This window comes from Lucilia sericata, unplaced genomic scaffold (assembly GCF_015586225.1).
Source record: "Lucilia sericata isolate MDLA Ls3-8-SP2 unplaced genomic scaffold, ASM1558622v1 Contig000559F_arrow, whole genome shotgun sequence".
Lineage (NCBI taxonomy): Eukaryota > Metazoa > Arthropoda > Insecta > Diptera > Calliphoridae > Lucilia > Lucilia sericata.
Window position 1 is genome coordinate 262,384 of NW_023994569.1, and position 17,295 is coordinate 279,678.

Here is a 17,295-nt window from a genome sequence, read left to right on the forward strand (position 1 = left end):
CTTCGTGGTAAAATAATGAGTTGAATTGCCAATGACTATGTAGTGAAAAGTGGTTTTATTAGTTTTTTTGTTTCAATATTTTTTTTTGCTGGGATGTTTTGGATAAGCTTCAAACTATTTTATAAAATGAACATTTAAATCTTATTCGAATTTAGTTTAAAAAGTTTTTAAATTGCAAATATATGTTTCATGTTGATCTTACCGAATATATTCGAAACTCTCTTTTATAGGAAACTTGCAAAAACATTGTTCTCTAGACTCCAGCAAAAAGTTTCATTACCATGTTAGTAATGCTAAAATTGACTTACACAATAGCATTATAAATAATTATTTTAACAAGGAGATGTCATTGGAGACAAGTACTTACAAAAAACGCTTACAAGTAATTAGAAAAAGTAGTCAATGTAATTGTACGTAAAAACATATACAGCTTCATGGAGCAGATGACTAATGAATTAGAATAGAAAGTCTTTCTATAACACATTACTAATAAGATGTTATTTAACTACTTATATGTAATCAGGACGATATGTAGTAGTTATTGAAAGTTATGTTAATAGGTAAGTAGCTCTGTCTCTGTTTTTCTAATTTTACAAAAATGTTCATTTTCTTAGAAAATGTATTATTTCTCTCGATTTTTTTTTTTTAAATTACTCTCTTATATAGAAATTTTTCAATAATCCCTTAAATGTTTCAAAAAAGAAAAAGCTGGAAAATTGCTAAAGACAATTTTCGGAAAATGTTTTTTTTATATAGAAAATTTTGAAACATTTCTCCACTTTCAAAATACTTTTTTCATGTAATTTTTTTTTTAAAGATAAGAAAAAATATAAAGAAACTTTTGGAAAATAATTTTTAACAATTTTTGAAAATTTCACATCTTTTAGAAAATTGTTTTTTTCCATAGAAAAGTATATTTCTATACAAATAGTTTAAACATATTTTTATTAAAGAAACTTTTGGAATAATTATCTTTCCATCTTGAAAATTATTCTTTTTTGAACAAAAACGTTAATTTTTCTTTTAGAAAATTATCAAAAATTTCACTTTTCTATAAAAAATTATCAAAAAATTCTGTTTTTATATAAATATTTTTAAAATTTCATAGAATATATTTGAAGATTTCTTCTTTAATAGAAAATTTAAAATAGAAGAAATCTAAAATTTCCTCTTCTTATAGGAAATTTTTCCGTTAAGAAAAAACTTTGAATTTTTTATAGAAAATTTGTTTTAATTTCCTTATTTAAAAAAAATTTTGAACATTTTCGAACCATTTCGCTATTTCACCTTTCATGGAACATTTTCGTAAGTTTAAGGAACATTTTTGAAATTTTTTGAAAAATTGCTCAACATAACCCTTTACTGGTCCCATCATAAGATTGATAATGCTTAGAATTATTAGGTATTATAATGTAAATGTCCATCGAAAGAAATGCTGTAAATTTAACTATTTTTAGCTTTTTACTAAAAATTAAGCAGAGAACCTTTTAACCTTTTAAATAGTGGAATTTATTCCAAATAAATGCAACTCTGTTTTATGCCCCTTTATGTGTTACTTTTGTTCAAATTCGGCCGATATGTAATAGGTTTTGAAATTAATACTGTGAAAGCAATTTATAAGATTTGAATATGTATTTCCTTATACTTTTAACTTAATATATTAAAGATTTAATACTCTTAAATTAAATTGTTTATGAAAATTTATTAAACATTTTTTTGAGGAATATTTAACATTCCTTTTGGACTAAGAATTAATTAAAGTACATTTTAAATTAAATAAAATCGAAGCAGTTGAAAAACTAAATTTATTTAAACTTAGCACAATAAATAGTTAAGGAAATACTTTAAAAAATTAAATTAATTTTAGCTTAAAAGTTATTTAAAATATAAAATTTTATTCAAAATTGTCATAAGACTTCTTTAACTTGCCTAATAAGCTGTTATTATATCCCGTTTATTTTAGTAAAATATTGATATCGAAAGTTTATATTCAAAAAATTTAAACTCTGAAAATAAATTGTTCAGAAAACAATTCCAGTTTTTTTCAGCATTTCTGAGCACTTTTACTTTTTATATTATTATCGGAGCCGGAAATTTTTTATGATCTATGTGATATCAAAAACTCATTTTGATCGAAATTGGAGTTGTCATATTTTGAATATAAATTTTCGTTATATTTTAAACTTAAATTAATACCCTTAGTTTTCTTTTGAATAAAATTTTAGAACATTAAAATACAAGGAGCAACTGAACTGATCTTCCGACAACTTCAGCATCATTATCTGAGAATCAATACAGTATACAGTACAGTTATAAGAGTTTTGACAGCTGAAAACTCTTTTCATGATTCTACTCATATATGTATGTTGCCGACTCTAGCTCCTTGGAAATTCTTAAAAAAATATCTCCCACTCCTATTTGGTAGTGTGACGGGCCCATGCCGTTCTCTGAACTTGACTCATAATTTGACTACGATTTGGTACCTTTTCGCTGGTGCTGCGTGTTATGAAACTCGGCGTTGCTGATAATTTTCGTTGATTTGTAACATTACCCGCTTCGTCGGTCACCTTCAGCATGACCGTATTAAAACGGGGCGATGATGAGGTCGAGGGACTTATATCGTTGTTATTGTTATTGTTGTTATTTAAATTTGAAGTGCTGCGCACCATGGAGGTGAGCGGCGATTCTACCGTGGAAGATGATCTGCTGTTTTCACGAGAACCAGAAGCAGCTATATTACCATTCGATATGGCTTTCATTAGTTGTTCATCGAGCGCATTGAGATTTTTCTCCATGCTCATGCGCATTTCATCGGTAATGGGTGAATTGGAATAGGAATTACGATTGAGGGTTCCCATGGGTGAGGGCGTTAGATTACCCATGGAACTGGGGGTACTTAAGAAATTATAGTTGCTACTGGCTGTATTGTTGTTATTGGAAGGACTGCAAGACATGGGATTGACAAAGAAAAAGGAATTGTGTGGTGAAGGAGGGGGTTGTGGTGTACTGCCACCACCATTAGCTATGGCTATTGCTCCCGATGTTGTGGCACCCAAATTTAAGGCTTGCAAACGATTTAACAACTCCTGATTGACATTGAATAAATCCTTTGAAAGAACATCTTGGGCTTGCTGTTGTTGCTGCTGCTGTTGCATAACTGGCGGTGAATTTAATTGCTGCAATTGTGTGGTTATGTTTTGTAATTGATTCATGGAAGGAAACGGGCTAGTCGAAAGAGTATTTGTGGCACTTGTAGCATTTGCTGCAGAAACATTCAAATGTAGCTGAGACTGATGCAAAGATGTGGTAGGAGTTTGCGGTGTTAAAGTATTTCCCTGTCCAGCTCCCGCCGTAGAAACGGGTGTATGTTGTTGCTGCTGCTGTTGTTGGAAATTTTGTAGATTTTGTGTTTGTTGATTGAGGCCACTTAGTTGGTGACTCAGCGAAGTTAACTGCTGATTAATTGAACCCAAATTATTAATCTGCTGATTAATGGTGGCCAAATTATTATTGGCATTTCCAGCTGTGGCTTGTAGCAGCATTTGTAAATGATTCTGTTTGTGTTATACACATGACGTAGGCAGACAGGCAGTTGGTGGTAGTAAAGTAAGGAAAATATATAAAAAAACGTTTTAACGTTGAATTAAATTTTGTTGTAATTTGTACATGAAAATTGTAACATGAACTCAGCCAAGCATTAATGAAAACAACAACAGCAAAATAATAATTAAATAAACTTTTTTCGTTTTTTTTTTTTTAACGCAAAGAGATTATGGCTCTTTTGTGGGTTATTTTGTTATAAAAACTTAAACAATTTCACACATTTTTAACACATTTAATTGAAAAACAACACAAAATTAAAAAAAAAAAAACATAAACACATATAACAACACAGCATTTCTTTCTGTTAAAAAAAGATGCAAATTTATGGAAAATTGCTTAAATGCTAATTCAATAAAAAAAAAAGCCAAACATGCGCATAAAAAATTAAAATTAATTCTCGTGCATAAAATATTAATTTAAATATATACGAAGCAATTAAAATATTTTTAACATTTCATTCAGAGTTTACTTAATTTTTTGTTTTGATTGGATTTTTAAGATTCAATTAAAATGCAATTAAATGATTTGGAATTTTATGAAAATTCAAATAAAAATTCTATAATAAATTCATAAAATCTCTTTAAGAGAATCTGATGCTAAATTAGTTCCTTGAATGGGAGTCTTTAACTTTAACGATATTATAGGATTTCGACTAGTTAAGTGACAAGGGACTATTAGAGTTTAATAAATTACAAAAGATGTTGTGGAGGTCCCTAGAGAGATAAAGTCCGGTAATTGATTCTTTGGGGATAGCAATTCAAATAAAGAGAAAATATAATTTTAACAGGGTGATACCCTAGGAAGTGGTTAATTAAATTAAACATTCATTTAACGATTAATAAACTGGATTTATAAAGTTTTTGGGTTTTTAAAAACTGATCATAAAGTGATCTAATATTCGTTGATCATCAATCTATTAAGCAAATTTTTTAATATGGAAGAAGCTTTCTGTCAACAAGTCAGGGGACAATATAATGTGAGCTAATATAGAAATGGGACTTTATGGACCAATGTATGGACTAGTCTATGAACTAATCTTTAGACTATTGACTAGTTTATTACCTGGTCTATGGAATACTCCATTGACACTTTTGTCTTGCCAATCGACTAGTGCTTTCAGTAGTCTATTAACAAGCCTCTTGACTTTTCATCAGCTATTCTATAAACTATTTTACTGAATTGTCTTTTTACTTGCTTCTGGACTAGTTTCCAGATCTAGGGATAAATCTCTTCACTGATCTATGGAAAAGTCTGTTGACAGGTCTATAAACTATTCTCTTGACTAGTATATGAAGGAGTCACTTGATTGGCCTATGAACTATTGATTAATCTACACCATATTGAATGCTTTACTAACTGGTTTATGGACTAAGTTTACGGACTTTATATATAGCAAAAATTTGTCGTACGAATACTGCGTTATATTATAATTTAAAAAAGTACAACAACACTAAAGTTTCCATCCCTGGTTGTAACATTTTATATGGACTGAATTGAAAAGCTCTCGGATTTAGAAAAATAGGAATAAATAATGGAAATATGAACAGTTACAGCTTTATATGTGAAAACACACCAATATATTCTGAATTATTTCCTATATTCAGAGTTACAATCAAGTAAACTTTAAAACAACAATTAAAAAACTAATAAAGAAACGATACACAATATAAATCTATAAAAATCAAAATCATACTAAACAAAGCTTTAACAAAACGAAAATTAAACATCTATTTAATATTACTAACCTGTGGTGCCATGCCAATATTTGCACTGGTTAAACCGGGAGACTGCTGTTCAGTATATGCTCCCAACGACGCCAAATGTTCTAATAATTCTCGATTTTGTTGTAACAGTTGTTGAGTGCGTGCCTTAAAAAAAGAAAGAAATATATTTAAGCAAAAATTTGTCTCATACTCATGTCAAAGAGCGCTTACCTGAGCTTCAATTCGTGCATTCGTTTCCGATATCAACTGTTCACGGACCAACATTAATTGAGCCAAAGCCTGACGCGTTTGCATGGCCTGCTGCTCTAATTGATCTTTGAGTTTATGAATCTCACGACTGGGCGATGAAGGAGTCGTGGGTGACTTGTCTTCGTCAGTCTGAAAGAAAAAGTTATGATTTTTCAATGGTTAATATATGTTTTATGACAAAGAAAAAGTTACAAGTTATCTTGTTTAGTATTTTTAATTTAAAGAAGTAATTCAGAAAACCTTTCACTAAAAAGTTATGAAAACGAAATTTATTACTTAAATTAAATAACTTATTTTATCTGTTAATAAAAATATGATTTACCACTCTCTCTCTTCTCTCTCAGTAGTAATTTTTTTTAAATTACTTTTAAGTGAAAAAGAAAAGAAAACCATCTCTAATCAAGTCGTTTCATGTAAAGGGAGAGGAGGAATTTGTTGAAGACCGGACTATAGACTACTTGACATATAGCCAATTTTATAGCCTAGTCTATAGTCTAGTCTATAGTCTAGTCTATAGTCTAGTCTATAGTCTAGTGTATAGTATAGTCTAGTCTATAGCATAGTCTAGTCTATAGTCTAGTCTAGTTTATAGTATAGTCTAGTCTAGTCTAGTCCATAGTATAGTCTAGTCTATAGTATAGTCTAGCCTAAAGCATAGTCTAGTCTATAGTATAGTCTAGCCTAAAGTATAGTCTAGTCTATAGTATAGTCTAGCCTAAAGTATAGTCTAGTCTATAGTCTAGTCTATAGTCTAATCTATAGTATAGTCTAGTCTATAGTCTAATCTATAGTCTAATGTATAGCCTAGTCTATATGTAGTCTAATCTATAGTCTAGTCTAGTCTAGTCTAGTCTAGTCTAGTCTAGTCTAGTCTAGTCTAGTCTAGTCTAGTCTAGTCTAGTCTAGTCTAGTCTAGTCTAGTCTAGTCTAGTCTAGTCTAGTCTAGTCTAGTCTAGTCTAGTCTAGTCTAGTCTAGTCTAGTCTAGTCTAGTCTAGTCTAGTCTAGTCTAGTCTAGTCTAGTCTAGTCTAGTCTAGTCTAGTCTAGTCTAGTCTAGTCTAGTCTATAGTCTAGTCTAGTCTAGTCTAGTCTAGTCTAGTCTAGTCTAGTCTAGTCTAGTCTAGTCTAGTCTAGTCTAGTCTAGTCTAGTCTAGTCTAGTCTAGTATAGTCTAGTCTACTCTACTCTAGTCTAATCTAATCTAATCTAATCTAATCTAGTCTAGTCTAGTCTAGTCTATAGTCTAGTCTATAGTCTAGTCTAGTCTAGTATAGTCTAGTCTAGTCTAGTCTAGTCTAGTCTAGTCTAGTCTAGTCTAGTCTAGTCTAGTCTAGTCTAGTCCAGTCTAGTCTATAGTATAGTCTAAGTATAGTCTAATCTATAGTCTAGTCTATAGTCTAGTCTAGTCTATAGTCTTGTCTATAGTCTAGTCTATAGTCTAGTCTAATAGTCTAGTCTATATTCTAGTCTATAGTCTAGTCTATAATCTAATCTATAGTCTAATCTATAGTCTAATCTATAGTCTAGTCTAGTCTATAGTCTAATCTATAGTCTAGTCTATAGTCTAGTCTAGTCTATAGTCTTCTCTATAGACTAGTCTATAGTCTAGTCTATAGTCTAGTCTATAGTCTAGTCTATAGTCTAGTCTATAGTCTAGTCTATAGTCTAGTCTATAGTCTAGTCTATAGTCTAGTCTATAGTCTAGTCTATAGTCTAGTCTATAGTCTAGTCTATAGTCTAGTCTATAGTCTAATCTATAGTCTAGTCTATAGTCTAGTCTATAGTCTAGTCTAGTCTATAGACTGGTCTATAGTCTAGTCTATAGTCTAGTCTATAGTCTAGTCTATAGTCTAGCCTATAGTCTAGTCTATAGTTTAGTCTATAGTCTGGTCTATAGTCTAGTCTATAGTTAGTTAGTTAGTTAGTTTGAAAGGAGGATGTATATACATCAAATCCGAAGAAATACACCTAGGCCACTATCGGGCCTGTTGTGCGCTCCTTAACCAGTGCCTCAGGTGGGAATCGAACCCACCACCTCCGGTCTACCAGTCTAGAACACTAACCACTAACCTACCGGAGGCCACTATAGTCTAGTCTATAGTCTAGTCTATAGTCTAGTCTATAGTCTAGTCTATAGTCTAGTCTATAGTCTAGTCTATAGTCTAGTCTATAGTCTAGTCTATAGTCTAGTCTATAGTCTAGTCTATAGTCTAGTCTATAGTCTAGTCTATAGTCTAGTCTATAGTCTAATCTATAGTCTAGTCTATAGTCTAATCTATAGTCTAGTCTATAGTCTAGTCTATAGTCTAGTCTATAGACTGGTCTATAGTCTAGTCTATAGTCTAGTCTAGTCTAGTCTATAGTCTAGTCTATAGTCTAGTCTATAGTCTAGTCTATAGTCTAGTCTATAGTCTAGTCTATAGTCTAGTCTATAGTCTAGTCTATAGTCTAGTCTATAGTCTAGTCTATAGTCTAGTCTATAGTCTAGTCTATAGTCTAGTCTATAGTCTAGTCTATAGTCTAGTCTATAGTCTAGTCTATAGTCTAGTCTATAGTCTAGTCTATAGTCTAGTCTATAGTCTAGTCTAGTCTAGTCTAGTCTAGTCTAGTCTAGTCTATAGTCTAGTCTAGTCTAGTCTAGTCTAGTCTAGTCTAGTCTAGTCTAGTCTAGTCTAGTCTAGTCTAGTCTAGTCTAGTCTAGTCTAGTCTAGTCTAGTCTAGTCTAGTCTAGTCTAGTCTAGTCTAGTCTAGTCTAGTCTATAGTCTAGTCTAGTCTATAGTCTAGTCTAGTCTAGTCTATAGTCTAGTCTAGTCTATAGTCTAGTCTAGTCTATAGTCTAGTCTATAGTCTAGTCTATAGTCTAGTCTTAGTCTAGTATATAGTCTAGTCTATAGTCTAGTATATAGTCTAGTCTAGTCTAGTATAGTCTAGTTTATAGTCTAGTCTATAGTCTAGTATATAGTCTAGTCTATAGTCTAGTATATAGTCTAGTCTATAGTCTAGTCTATAGTCTAGTCTATAGTCTAGTCTATAGTCTAGTCTATATTCCAGTCTATGGTTAGTCTTTGGTTTGAAATAAAGTTTTGTGTATATTTTCGACAACAGACTAGTTCATATTCTGAACTTTAATCCAGTCTACAGTCATAACTCAGAAATAATACAAAAATAATTTAAGCTTTAATAAAGTAAGCTTTAAGAAATTATTCACGGAATTAAAGTTCAAGTGATGAGTTTTAAGAATTTATTTTACAAAAAAATATTTTTGTTGTAAAAAAGAATTTATGCCATAATTTTTGATAAATATTTCGAAGATAATTTTACTTTGATCTCGATACAAAAAATATTTTCCTAAACAAAATTCCAATTTTTCCACCTTGCACCAATTTAATTATGAAAAACGCATAAATTTGCAAAAAAAAAAATAGTTTCTGTTTAATATTAATTGGCAAAATTATTAGTTTAAAAAAATCTATATAATTTCTGTATTTCTATCAATCAACAGCGCCACGCGAATTATTTAAAACTTACAACAGAAATTGTTAATTTAAAACTGTTTAGATTTAAAATAAAACATTTAAATCAAATTTTTGGATATTGTTTGTTTTGTGATTGTAAAAAAAATTGAATATTAATTAATAATTTTTTTTTTTTGCAAATACAAGCACACAAATCTAATTAAAACACAATTTTCTTAACACATCATAATCACATGAAATGAAAACCAAATTGTTTTCAATTTATAATAAAATTTCATATTTTATATTTAGTTTTTTTGTTTTCTTCCAGCTTTTTGTTTGGTTTTCTATAAATTATAACACATGTCATCGTATTTTATAGAGAAAAAACATCTATAATAACAAACCGCAAGACGCCAGTAGTGCAAATTGTGTTTAGCTGAACATTTAAAGAGGTGAAATGGGGAAAAACGAGCGATACACATATAAATCGTTTTGTTGATTTTTTGTTATTTAAATTATAAATATAAGATTTTTATCGACTGGGTTGTTAAAATTCAATTAACAATTAGTATATTATAGATATATTTTTAATCAACGCCTTTATAAATAAAGAGTTTTTTTTTAATAAAAAACAAACATTTCAATTGTATATTAATTAATTATGATTATTTCTGCGTTTTATTTAAAAATGATTGCCATTTTTTTGCAATTTCATGTTTTAAGGCACCCTAAAGTATGCTTTAGAGAACATTTACAAAATAAATTGTTAAGAAATGTAATTAAAGTTCTTTAAAAAAATCAAAAAAATATTAATTTATTCAAAGAATTTGGAAATATGAAACAAAATAATTAAATTTAAATCCCTTAAAAGAAAAATAGGTAAGGCCACCTAAAAGTATGTTAACAATTAATTATCTAGGCAAAATATTTTAGCAAGTTATCGTAAAGTAAATCATTGGAAATTAACTTAAGATGTTATCACATACGAAATTGATCTCCATTCTTTCGTCTAGTCTATAGTCTAGTCTATAGCCTAATCTATAGTCTAGTCTATAGTCTAGTCTATAGTCTAGTCTATAATCTAGTCTATAGTCTAGTCTATAGTCTAGTCTATAGTCTAGTCTATAGTCTAGTCTATAGTCTAGTCTATAGTCTAGTCTATAGTCTAGTCTATAGTCTAGTCTATATTCTAGTCTATAGTCTAGTCTATAGTCTAGTCTATAGTCTAGTCTATAGTCTAGTCTATAGTCTAGTCTATAGTCTAGTCTATAGTCTAGTCTATAGTCTAGTCTATAGTCTAGTCTATAGTCTAGTCTATAGTCTAGTCTATAGTCTAGTCTATAGTCTATAGTCAAGTCTATAGTCTAGTCTATAGTCTAGTCTATAGTCTAGTCTATAGTCTAGACTATAGACTTGACTATAGTCTAGACTATAGCATAGTCTATAGTCTAGACTATAGCGTAGTCTATAGTCTAGTCTATAGTCTAGTCTATGGTCTAGTCTATAGTCTAGTCTATGGTCTATAGGAAATTAACTTAAGATGTTATCACATATGAAATTGTTGTATTTAACTTTCGTAGCTCATCTCTAATTCGTTTTCTAACCAAAAACCAAACAATTTTCTATTGTTTTCCTTTCTTTGATAAAGAAAACAATTTAAATTTTGTTTTCTTTTCAAAACAAAAGTTATTTTGTGTATTTTTTTTTTTGGTAGTCGCTGCTATTTTCGTTTTGTATTTATTATTTTTATAGTAATTTTACCTTTTTGGCTCAGGTGTTTGTTTATCATTTCCATCATAATATATTTTTAGATTTTCTTTTGCGATTTCTTAATAAACATCTAAATCTAATCAAATAATAGCTATGTGCGTATTTTTTTCTTGCATTCTCTTGATTATTTGCACATTTTTAGACTTCAAAGTATAAAGTTCAGTGTGGTTAATTGAAATTATTTCATTATTCATAACTGTTTATGTTTAATTAATGTAGAATTTCAAAAATATTAAATGAAACATTGAATGGAAAAGCCTCTATGACAAATATTTTAACACCTCCCCAATCATTTTGTATATACCATCTCATATGTGAAAGATTTATTAGTGCCGAGAACCGGAACAGTTATTTAGTAAAATAAGATAAGGGCCGACTGTAGGTTCCTGTCTAGTCCCTATTTGCCTACTGGTGGGACTAAAATAAGGAAACAATAAAAAACAACAAAATAAAAAAAATTAAATTGGTTCCTCATCAAATGGCGACATACTAGCTTCTATATAAGATACTTTGGTCTATCTATTAGGTAGCAAGAGTAATAGATATCGAACTATATTATAATCCAAAAATACTTCAAATACCCCTACCCAATTAGATGACAAGCATGTGACCTGTCTGATAAGGTTGCTAAAAATCTTGAAAATTATACTGCCATGAGGAAGAGTGCGTCATATATCAAGCTGTTAACGAAATCGCTATCAGGTATATGAGAAAGGTAGCAGAAACAAGTAAGAGTGCTATATTCGGCCGTGTCGAATCTTATATACCCACCATCAAATCATGTGCTATAAATTTCAAGTGAAATTCGGAAATTGGCCTCATACTATATGAATAGTGATTTGTTCCCACCATTTGCTCAATTAGATTTATTTAAATTTTTATCGCTTATAAACAGTTTATTAAAGTCAGGGTCATAGTAGTACTTATTTTATCATAATACATATTTTTAATGATTTATAGAGTAATGTATATTTACAGTAATGCTAAATTTTAGACCAATCCTATTAAAATTTTGTAAAAATTTTGGTTTCAATAAGACTTTTTATGTCGAATATCAATGCTTTCTAAGCCTTATATGAAGGCTTTGATTGAATATGGCCCGATCTTCATAATATTTGACAGAGGACCATATATAGGGATTAAGGAAAATTATGGACCGATCCTCAAAAAATTTGACAGGGAATTATGTTTCCCTAAAACTTTTTATGTCGAATTTCGTTGCTATACTAGTAATTTTCTGAAGGGACCTTATAAGAGGTAATATTTAGCAGAGATTTTTTAGTTCCTATAAAACATGTTTACGCCAATTTCGTTGATATAAGTACTAGAATTAGAAGGTCAATTATGGACCGATCCGCATAAAATTTAGCGGAGAGATTTGAGTTTCTATAACACTCGTATATGTCGATTTCTTATACTGACAAATAATGAGCGTTAGAGTAATTTTCTGAAGGGACCTTATATGGGGGTAGGGTCAATTATGGACCGATCCCAATAATATTTATCAGAGAAACTCAAGATCTCCTAAAACATATGTATGTCAAATTTCGTTGCTTTACTATAATTTTGAAGCAAGTTATGAGCGTTATAGTCAGTTTCTGAGTGGTCCTTAAATGGGGAGTAAGGTCTATTATGAACCGATCCTCATAAAATTTGGTAGAGAGAATGTGGTTCATATAAAACTTGTTCATATCATTGCTAAAATAGTGTTTTAAACCAGTTATGGCCCTTTAAGCTGCCTATACGAAAACATAGACCGACATCGCCCATTTTCAAACTGCAACGATACAGAATATCGCTCGGAATCTATAGTGTTTTCAACCGACAGACGGAAAGACAGACAAACGGACATGGCTAAAACATCTTAGAATTTAATGAGGACCCAATATATATATACACTTTTGTGGGTCTTCGACCAATATTTCGATGTGTTGCAAACAGTATGACAAAACCATATTTTTTGATGGTGGGTATAAAAACAATTCCAAGATCCTCAGCACGTACGATCACCCGTTAACGCGAAAGTATAAAATCACTTGGAGCAACAAAATGGGACAAGTGAAAAATCACTTGTAGAAATAGAATGGAATCCCATCGAATACATATTAGCTGATCTTGTTATAGAATACTTGCTCGCAAAATAGGACAGTATGACACTGGTGAGATTTATCGGGCATACAGGGTAATAAAATGTCTTGATTAGATCTCAAAGTACTTTCTCAGCAAGTTTATCGTTAAGATCAGCGATGCATGGGATGTTTTAAGTCTCAATTTTATCCTCGCTAAAGAATATCAAGATCACAACGGCATATTAGATGAGATACAATATAATACATAGTAACACAGATAACAAAATTCTGAGTTAAACATATGCCGGCCTGTATAATAGCTCGGCTAAAATAGGCACTTAAAACTAAAGCTAAAATATTTTTTCTTTTTTTAAGAATATTCATTCCTTTTTTTTAGAAAAACATACTTATTCAACACTTTTTCTTCCCTTTTTTTATACCCTACACCACTTTAGTGGGGACGGCATATTGGGTTTGTGCTGATGTTTGTAACGCACAATAATACCCATCTTAAAGTATACCAATCGGCATAGAATCATTTTCGATTTAGCTATGTCCGTCCGTCTGTGCGTCCACTTGTCCGTCCGTCCGTACATGTAAACCTTGTAATCAATCTACAGGATGCAATTTTGAAGATAATTTAGTGAAATTAGACACATGATCTTCTATTTTCACAGGGACGAAGCCTATTGAAAATCGTTAAGATCGGTCCATTATTTCACCTAGCCCCCATACAACTGAACGCTCGAAACCCTGTAATCAAACTACAGGTCGCAATTTTGATGATAATTCAATGAAATTTGGCACATGATCTTCTATGGGACTGGAAACAAAGCTTATTAAAAATGGTTAATATCGGTCCATTATTTCACCTAGCCTCCATACAACTGAACCCGCCAAATAGGGCTCTTAAGTTCATAATTATGTTTATGTTTTACTCGTATCTCGACAAAAAGCTGCAAAACCAAGATCTATACTACCCTTGAAGACCCTCATGAATTTTATAATTATAGAGTCTCATTTGATCATAGCCCCTATACAAAGCCCCCTTCAAAATTTCACTTAAATGTTCACAATTTTATACAACAATAAATGGCTTAAGTATATCTGAGGCAAGGTACAATTCAATTTAAATGCTTTATTATGAAAACTAAATCACATTCCATAAGTGTAGGGTGTTATATGGTCGGCTTCGCCCGACTATAATTTCTTACTTGTTTACTTTCTATTTCTGGTTTCGAAACTTTTTAAATTTGTTTAGGTGTGAATGGTGTATGAAATATATTGCTAGTATTGTTTATATATGTATATAAAAGTATTTCAAAAACTTACCATAAAACTTCCCGATTTACTAAGATTTGTTTGAGGCACTAATTCCAAATGATTAGGCCTTTGGGGTAAATTTAATTCTGGTGTATGAGCTGCAATTAAAAAAAAATAAAAAGTTTACATTAAAAACTAAATTCAAAATTATTATTTTAAATAAAATTAATTTAAAAAATAAATCTGGTAACATTGGTACCCCACATTAATTCAACACAGATGTTTCTTTCAATCTTTATGGAAATTTTAACAAAAAACCAGAAAGAAACAAATTAATTTCAATAACCAACCGTTCGTGTGTCTGTCTGTCTGTCTATTTATTATACTATGCTAAAGAACAATGATGATGTAGTTGATCGTGCTGTGATCATGATGACAATGACGACAACGATGATGAGTGAAATAATAATGATATTTTTTTGTAAATGCTTTGTTTAATAATTTTTGGTGAATATTTTCTTTTTTGTGTTTTTTTTCATAAAAATTGTCGTCTACTAATGCCAATGGCTTATTTATTAAAAAAAAAACGTTTTTTCTATAGATTTCTAGTTTAACTATCAATTTTGTGTTAAAATATGTTTTTCATTATTTTGTTTTTAATAATTTCTCTGTGTGGGTCTATTTACAGAAAAATACAAATAGTTTTTGTAAAAGTGACGATGTTAGCTGATGTCTTTGATTGAAAACTGTTGTGTTTTTCTATATTTTTTTATTTTATTCTTTTATTTTTTACGTGTTTACGCTGCTGTTGCTGTAATATATATTTTCATTTTCTTTTTCAAAGTTTTACAGAAAAACCACAAAGAAACATGACGTCAAGAACTACCTTGTTCTCGAAATATGAAAGCAATTTTCTTTTTTGGTTGAAATATTTTTGTAAAAAAAAAATGTATTGCTTAATCGTTGTTTTATAAATTATTAATTTAATAAATTGTATTAGAATGAAATTTATTTTTCAGTATTTTTTTTTAATAATTGGTATAATTTATATTGTGTTGAAAATGAAATAAATGGTATGAGTTGAAATTAATTTGAAGCTAATGATGTCTTAGGTTAAGAATATAAGGGGATTGTTTGAAAACCTTCGATGATATTTGCAAGAGGGTCTCTTGCGTGAATCGAACCTGCATCTATATATATCAAAATAAATTTTTATCAATATTTTAGTTTAAAAAAATGTATAAAGAACTAATTTTATTTTCAATTAAATTTTAACGAAATTTTGTCTAATGTGAAGGTTATTTCTTTTTAATGTTGTCCCTGACTTACTGCAATTCAAATGCATGACATTTCTTAGATGTTATTGTTGTTGTTATCAGTCTCTTGAAAAATGTTCAAATAAACATGTATTTTCACATACAAATTAACCTTGAAACCAAATTTGAAAATAGTTTTTATTACTTAAAAAAAAAGAAACTAAAATAAAAATTAAACAATTAAAATTTTAATAAAAATTAATAAAAAACAAACAAATATTACAATTAAAAAAAAAACACACCAACAAAAAGTGACGTCAACTTGTTAAGAAAATAAATAATAAATATTAATGGAAAATAAAATACTAAACAAAATGATAGAAACCATATAACCAGGAATATGTCAAGGCTTACAAAATATTGAAAGTGTAAATGATAACATTACAGCCCTAAGAGAAAAACAACAATAATAACAAAATAAATAAACAAAATAATAAATTTAAAAAAAAATCAATAAATGTTTAATGAAAACAACTTAACAGCACTTTTTTAATTTGTTTATAAAACTATTTTCTAACAAAAATCAGGCTAAAAATATTCAAGTCAAAACATTAATATTATAAACTAATAATAAAAGAAAAACAAGCAACAGTATTAATACAAAAATACAAATTTAGAGAAAAAAAAAAACACAAAAACTTACAAGGTGTAATAACATTATAACCTTGATTACAATTTTAAAACATAAACACATATAATTACAAAAAAATTTCAACAAATTAAACAAACACACGCACACAATTTATAATATCATGACGATTAGCCTTTAATAAATTAAAATTACAATTTGATTTTTTCAAAATTAAAACCTTAACATTGAAATTATTTATTGTTGTATCGATGTGGTACAAGTACTATTATTATTTAATTTATTTAAAAAAATACTAAAAGCTTATTTAACAATTTTTTGTTATAATTTTTAAACAAAAATGTTAAGAAAATATTCAAATTTCCAGCTCGTATACAATTTTTTTTTAATTGTTAGAAATGCAATTGATTTGTTAATTTTATATTGTAATCGTTTTTTTCTTTGTTATTCTATTTTTCTCACCATTTGTGTATAATTTCATTTTAATGGTGGAAATATTGTCGATGCAAGTAATAAAATCTAAACAAACATCACAACAAAAATTTGTTTTTGAAAGAATTTTATAGTGTTAAATGTTAATGGATTTTATTTATTATATGGCATAAAAAGATTAGTCATTATGAAATTATATAATATTTAAATTATTATTGGTTTTCTAGCTTAAAATTAAAATGTACTTAAGTTTAAAATAAACGTATACTTAATAAATAATTAGTGTGCATCACTCATACGCACTGTAGGGGAAATATGTGAGTAACTGTAATTTCTAAATACTTTGTTTTATTTAATTAATAACTCAAATTTATGTTTTCGATAAGTTTGAAATATATCTACAGATTGTTTTTGTTTTTTTTTGTCATTTCACTTAAATTTTAAACAAAATAAATCTAGAATACCATAAAAATATTTTTTGGCCACATTTTTAGTTTTAGTCAAAAAAAGTGGTCATCTGAACCATAGTGCAAAGATAGAACTATTGGATAGTACTTTAGACACACTCTAAGTTACAGTGGATCAAAATGTTTTGCCAAATATGTGTTTCTTCTCATCTATGTAACTTATTATTATATAACTTATTGTTGCAAAGAGTTTAGATAGCTATGGACCGTAATTTTTCAAAATTATTGTTTTAACTGTCTTTCAAAGAAAGCCTAGATCTTTTCCTTTAAAACATTTTGGTTGCTTAATGAGATTGTCATGAAATCCCCCGATATAGATTTAGTTTAAACATGTACACAGAGGGAAAAAATATGTT

The 17,295-nt window shown here is 29.2% G+C and overlaps 1 protein-coding gene across 1 annotated transcript; it reads right to left on the reverse strand.

The window, feature by feature from the left end:
* Positions 1 to 1,155: 1,155 nt before the first annotated feature.
* On the reverse strand, positions 1,156 to 14,293 carry LOC119606198 (capon-like protein; the record flags this gene model as incomplete). Its single annotated transcript, XM_037959617.1, has 4 exons — positions 1,156 to 3,554; positions 5,349 to 5,471; positions 5,538 to 5,705; positions 14,205 to 14,293. Coding segments are annotated over 4 exons (1,520 nt in total), but the record flags the coding sequence as incomplete, so codon positions are not given.
* Positions 14,294 to 17,295: the final 3,002 nt, after the last annotated feature.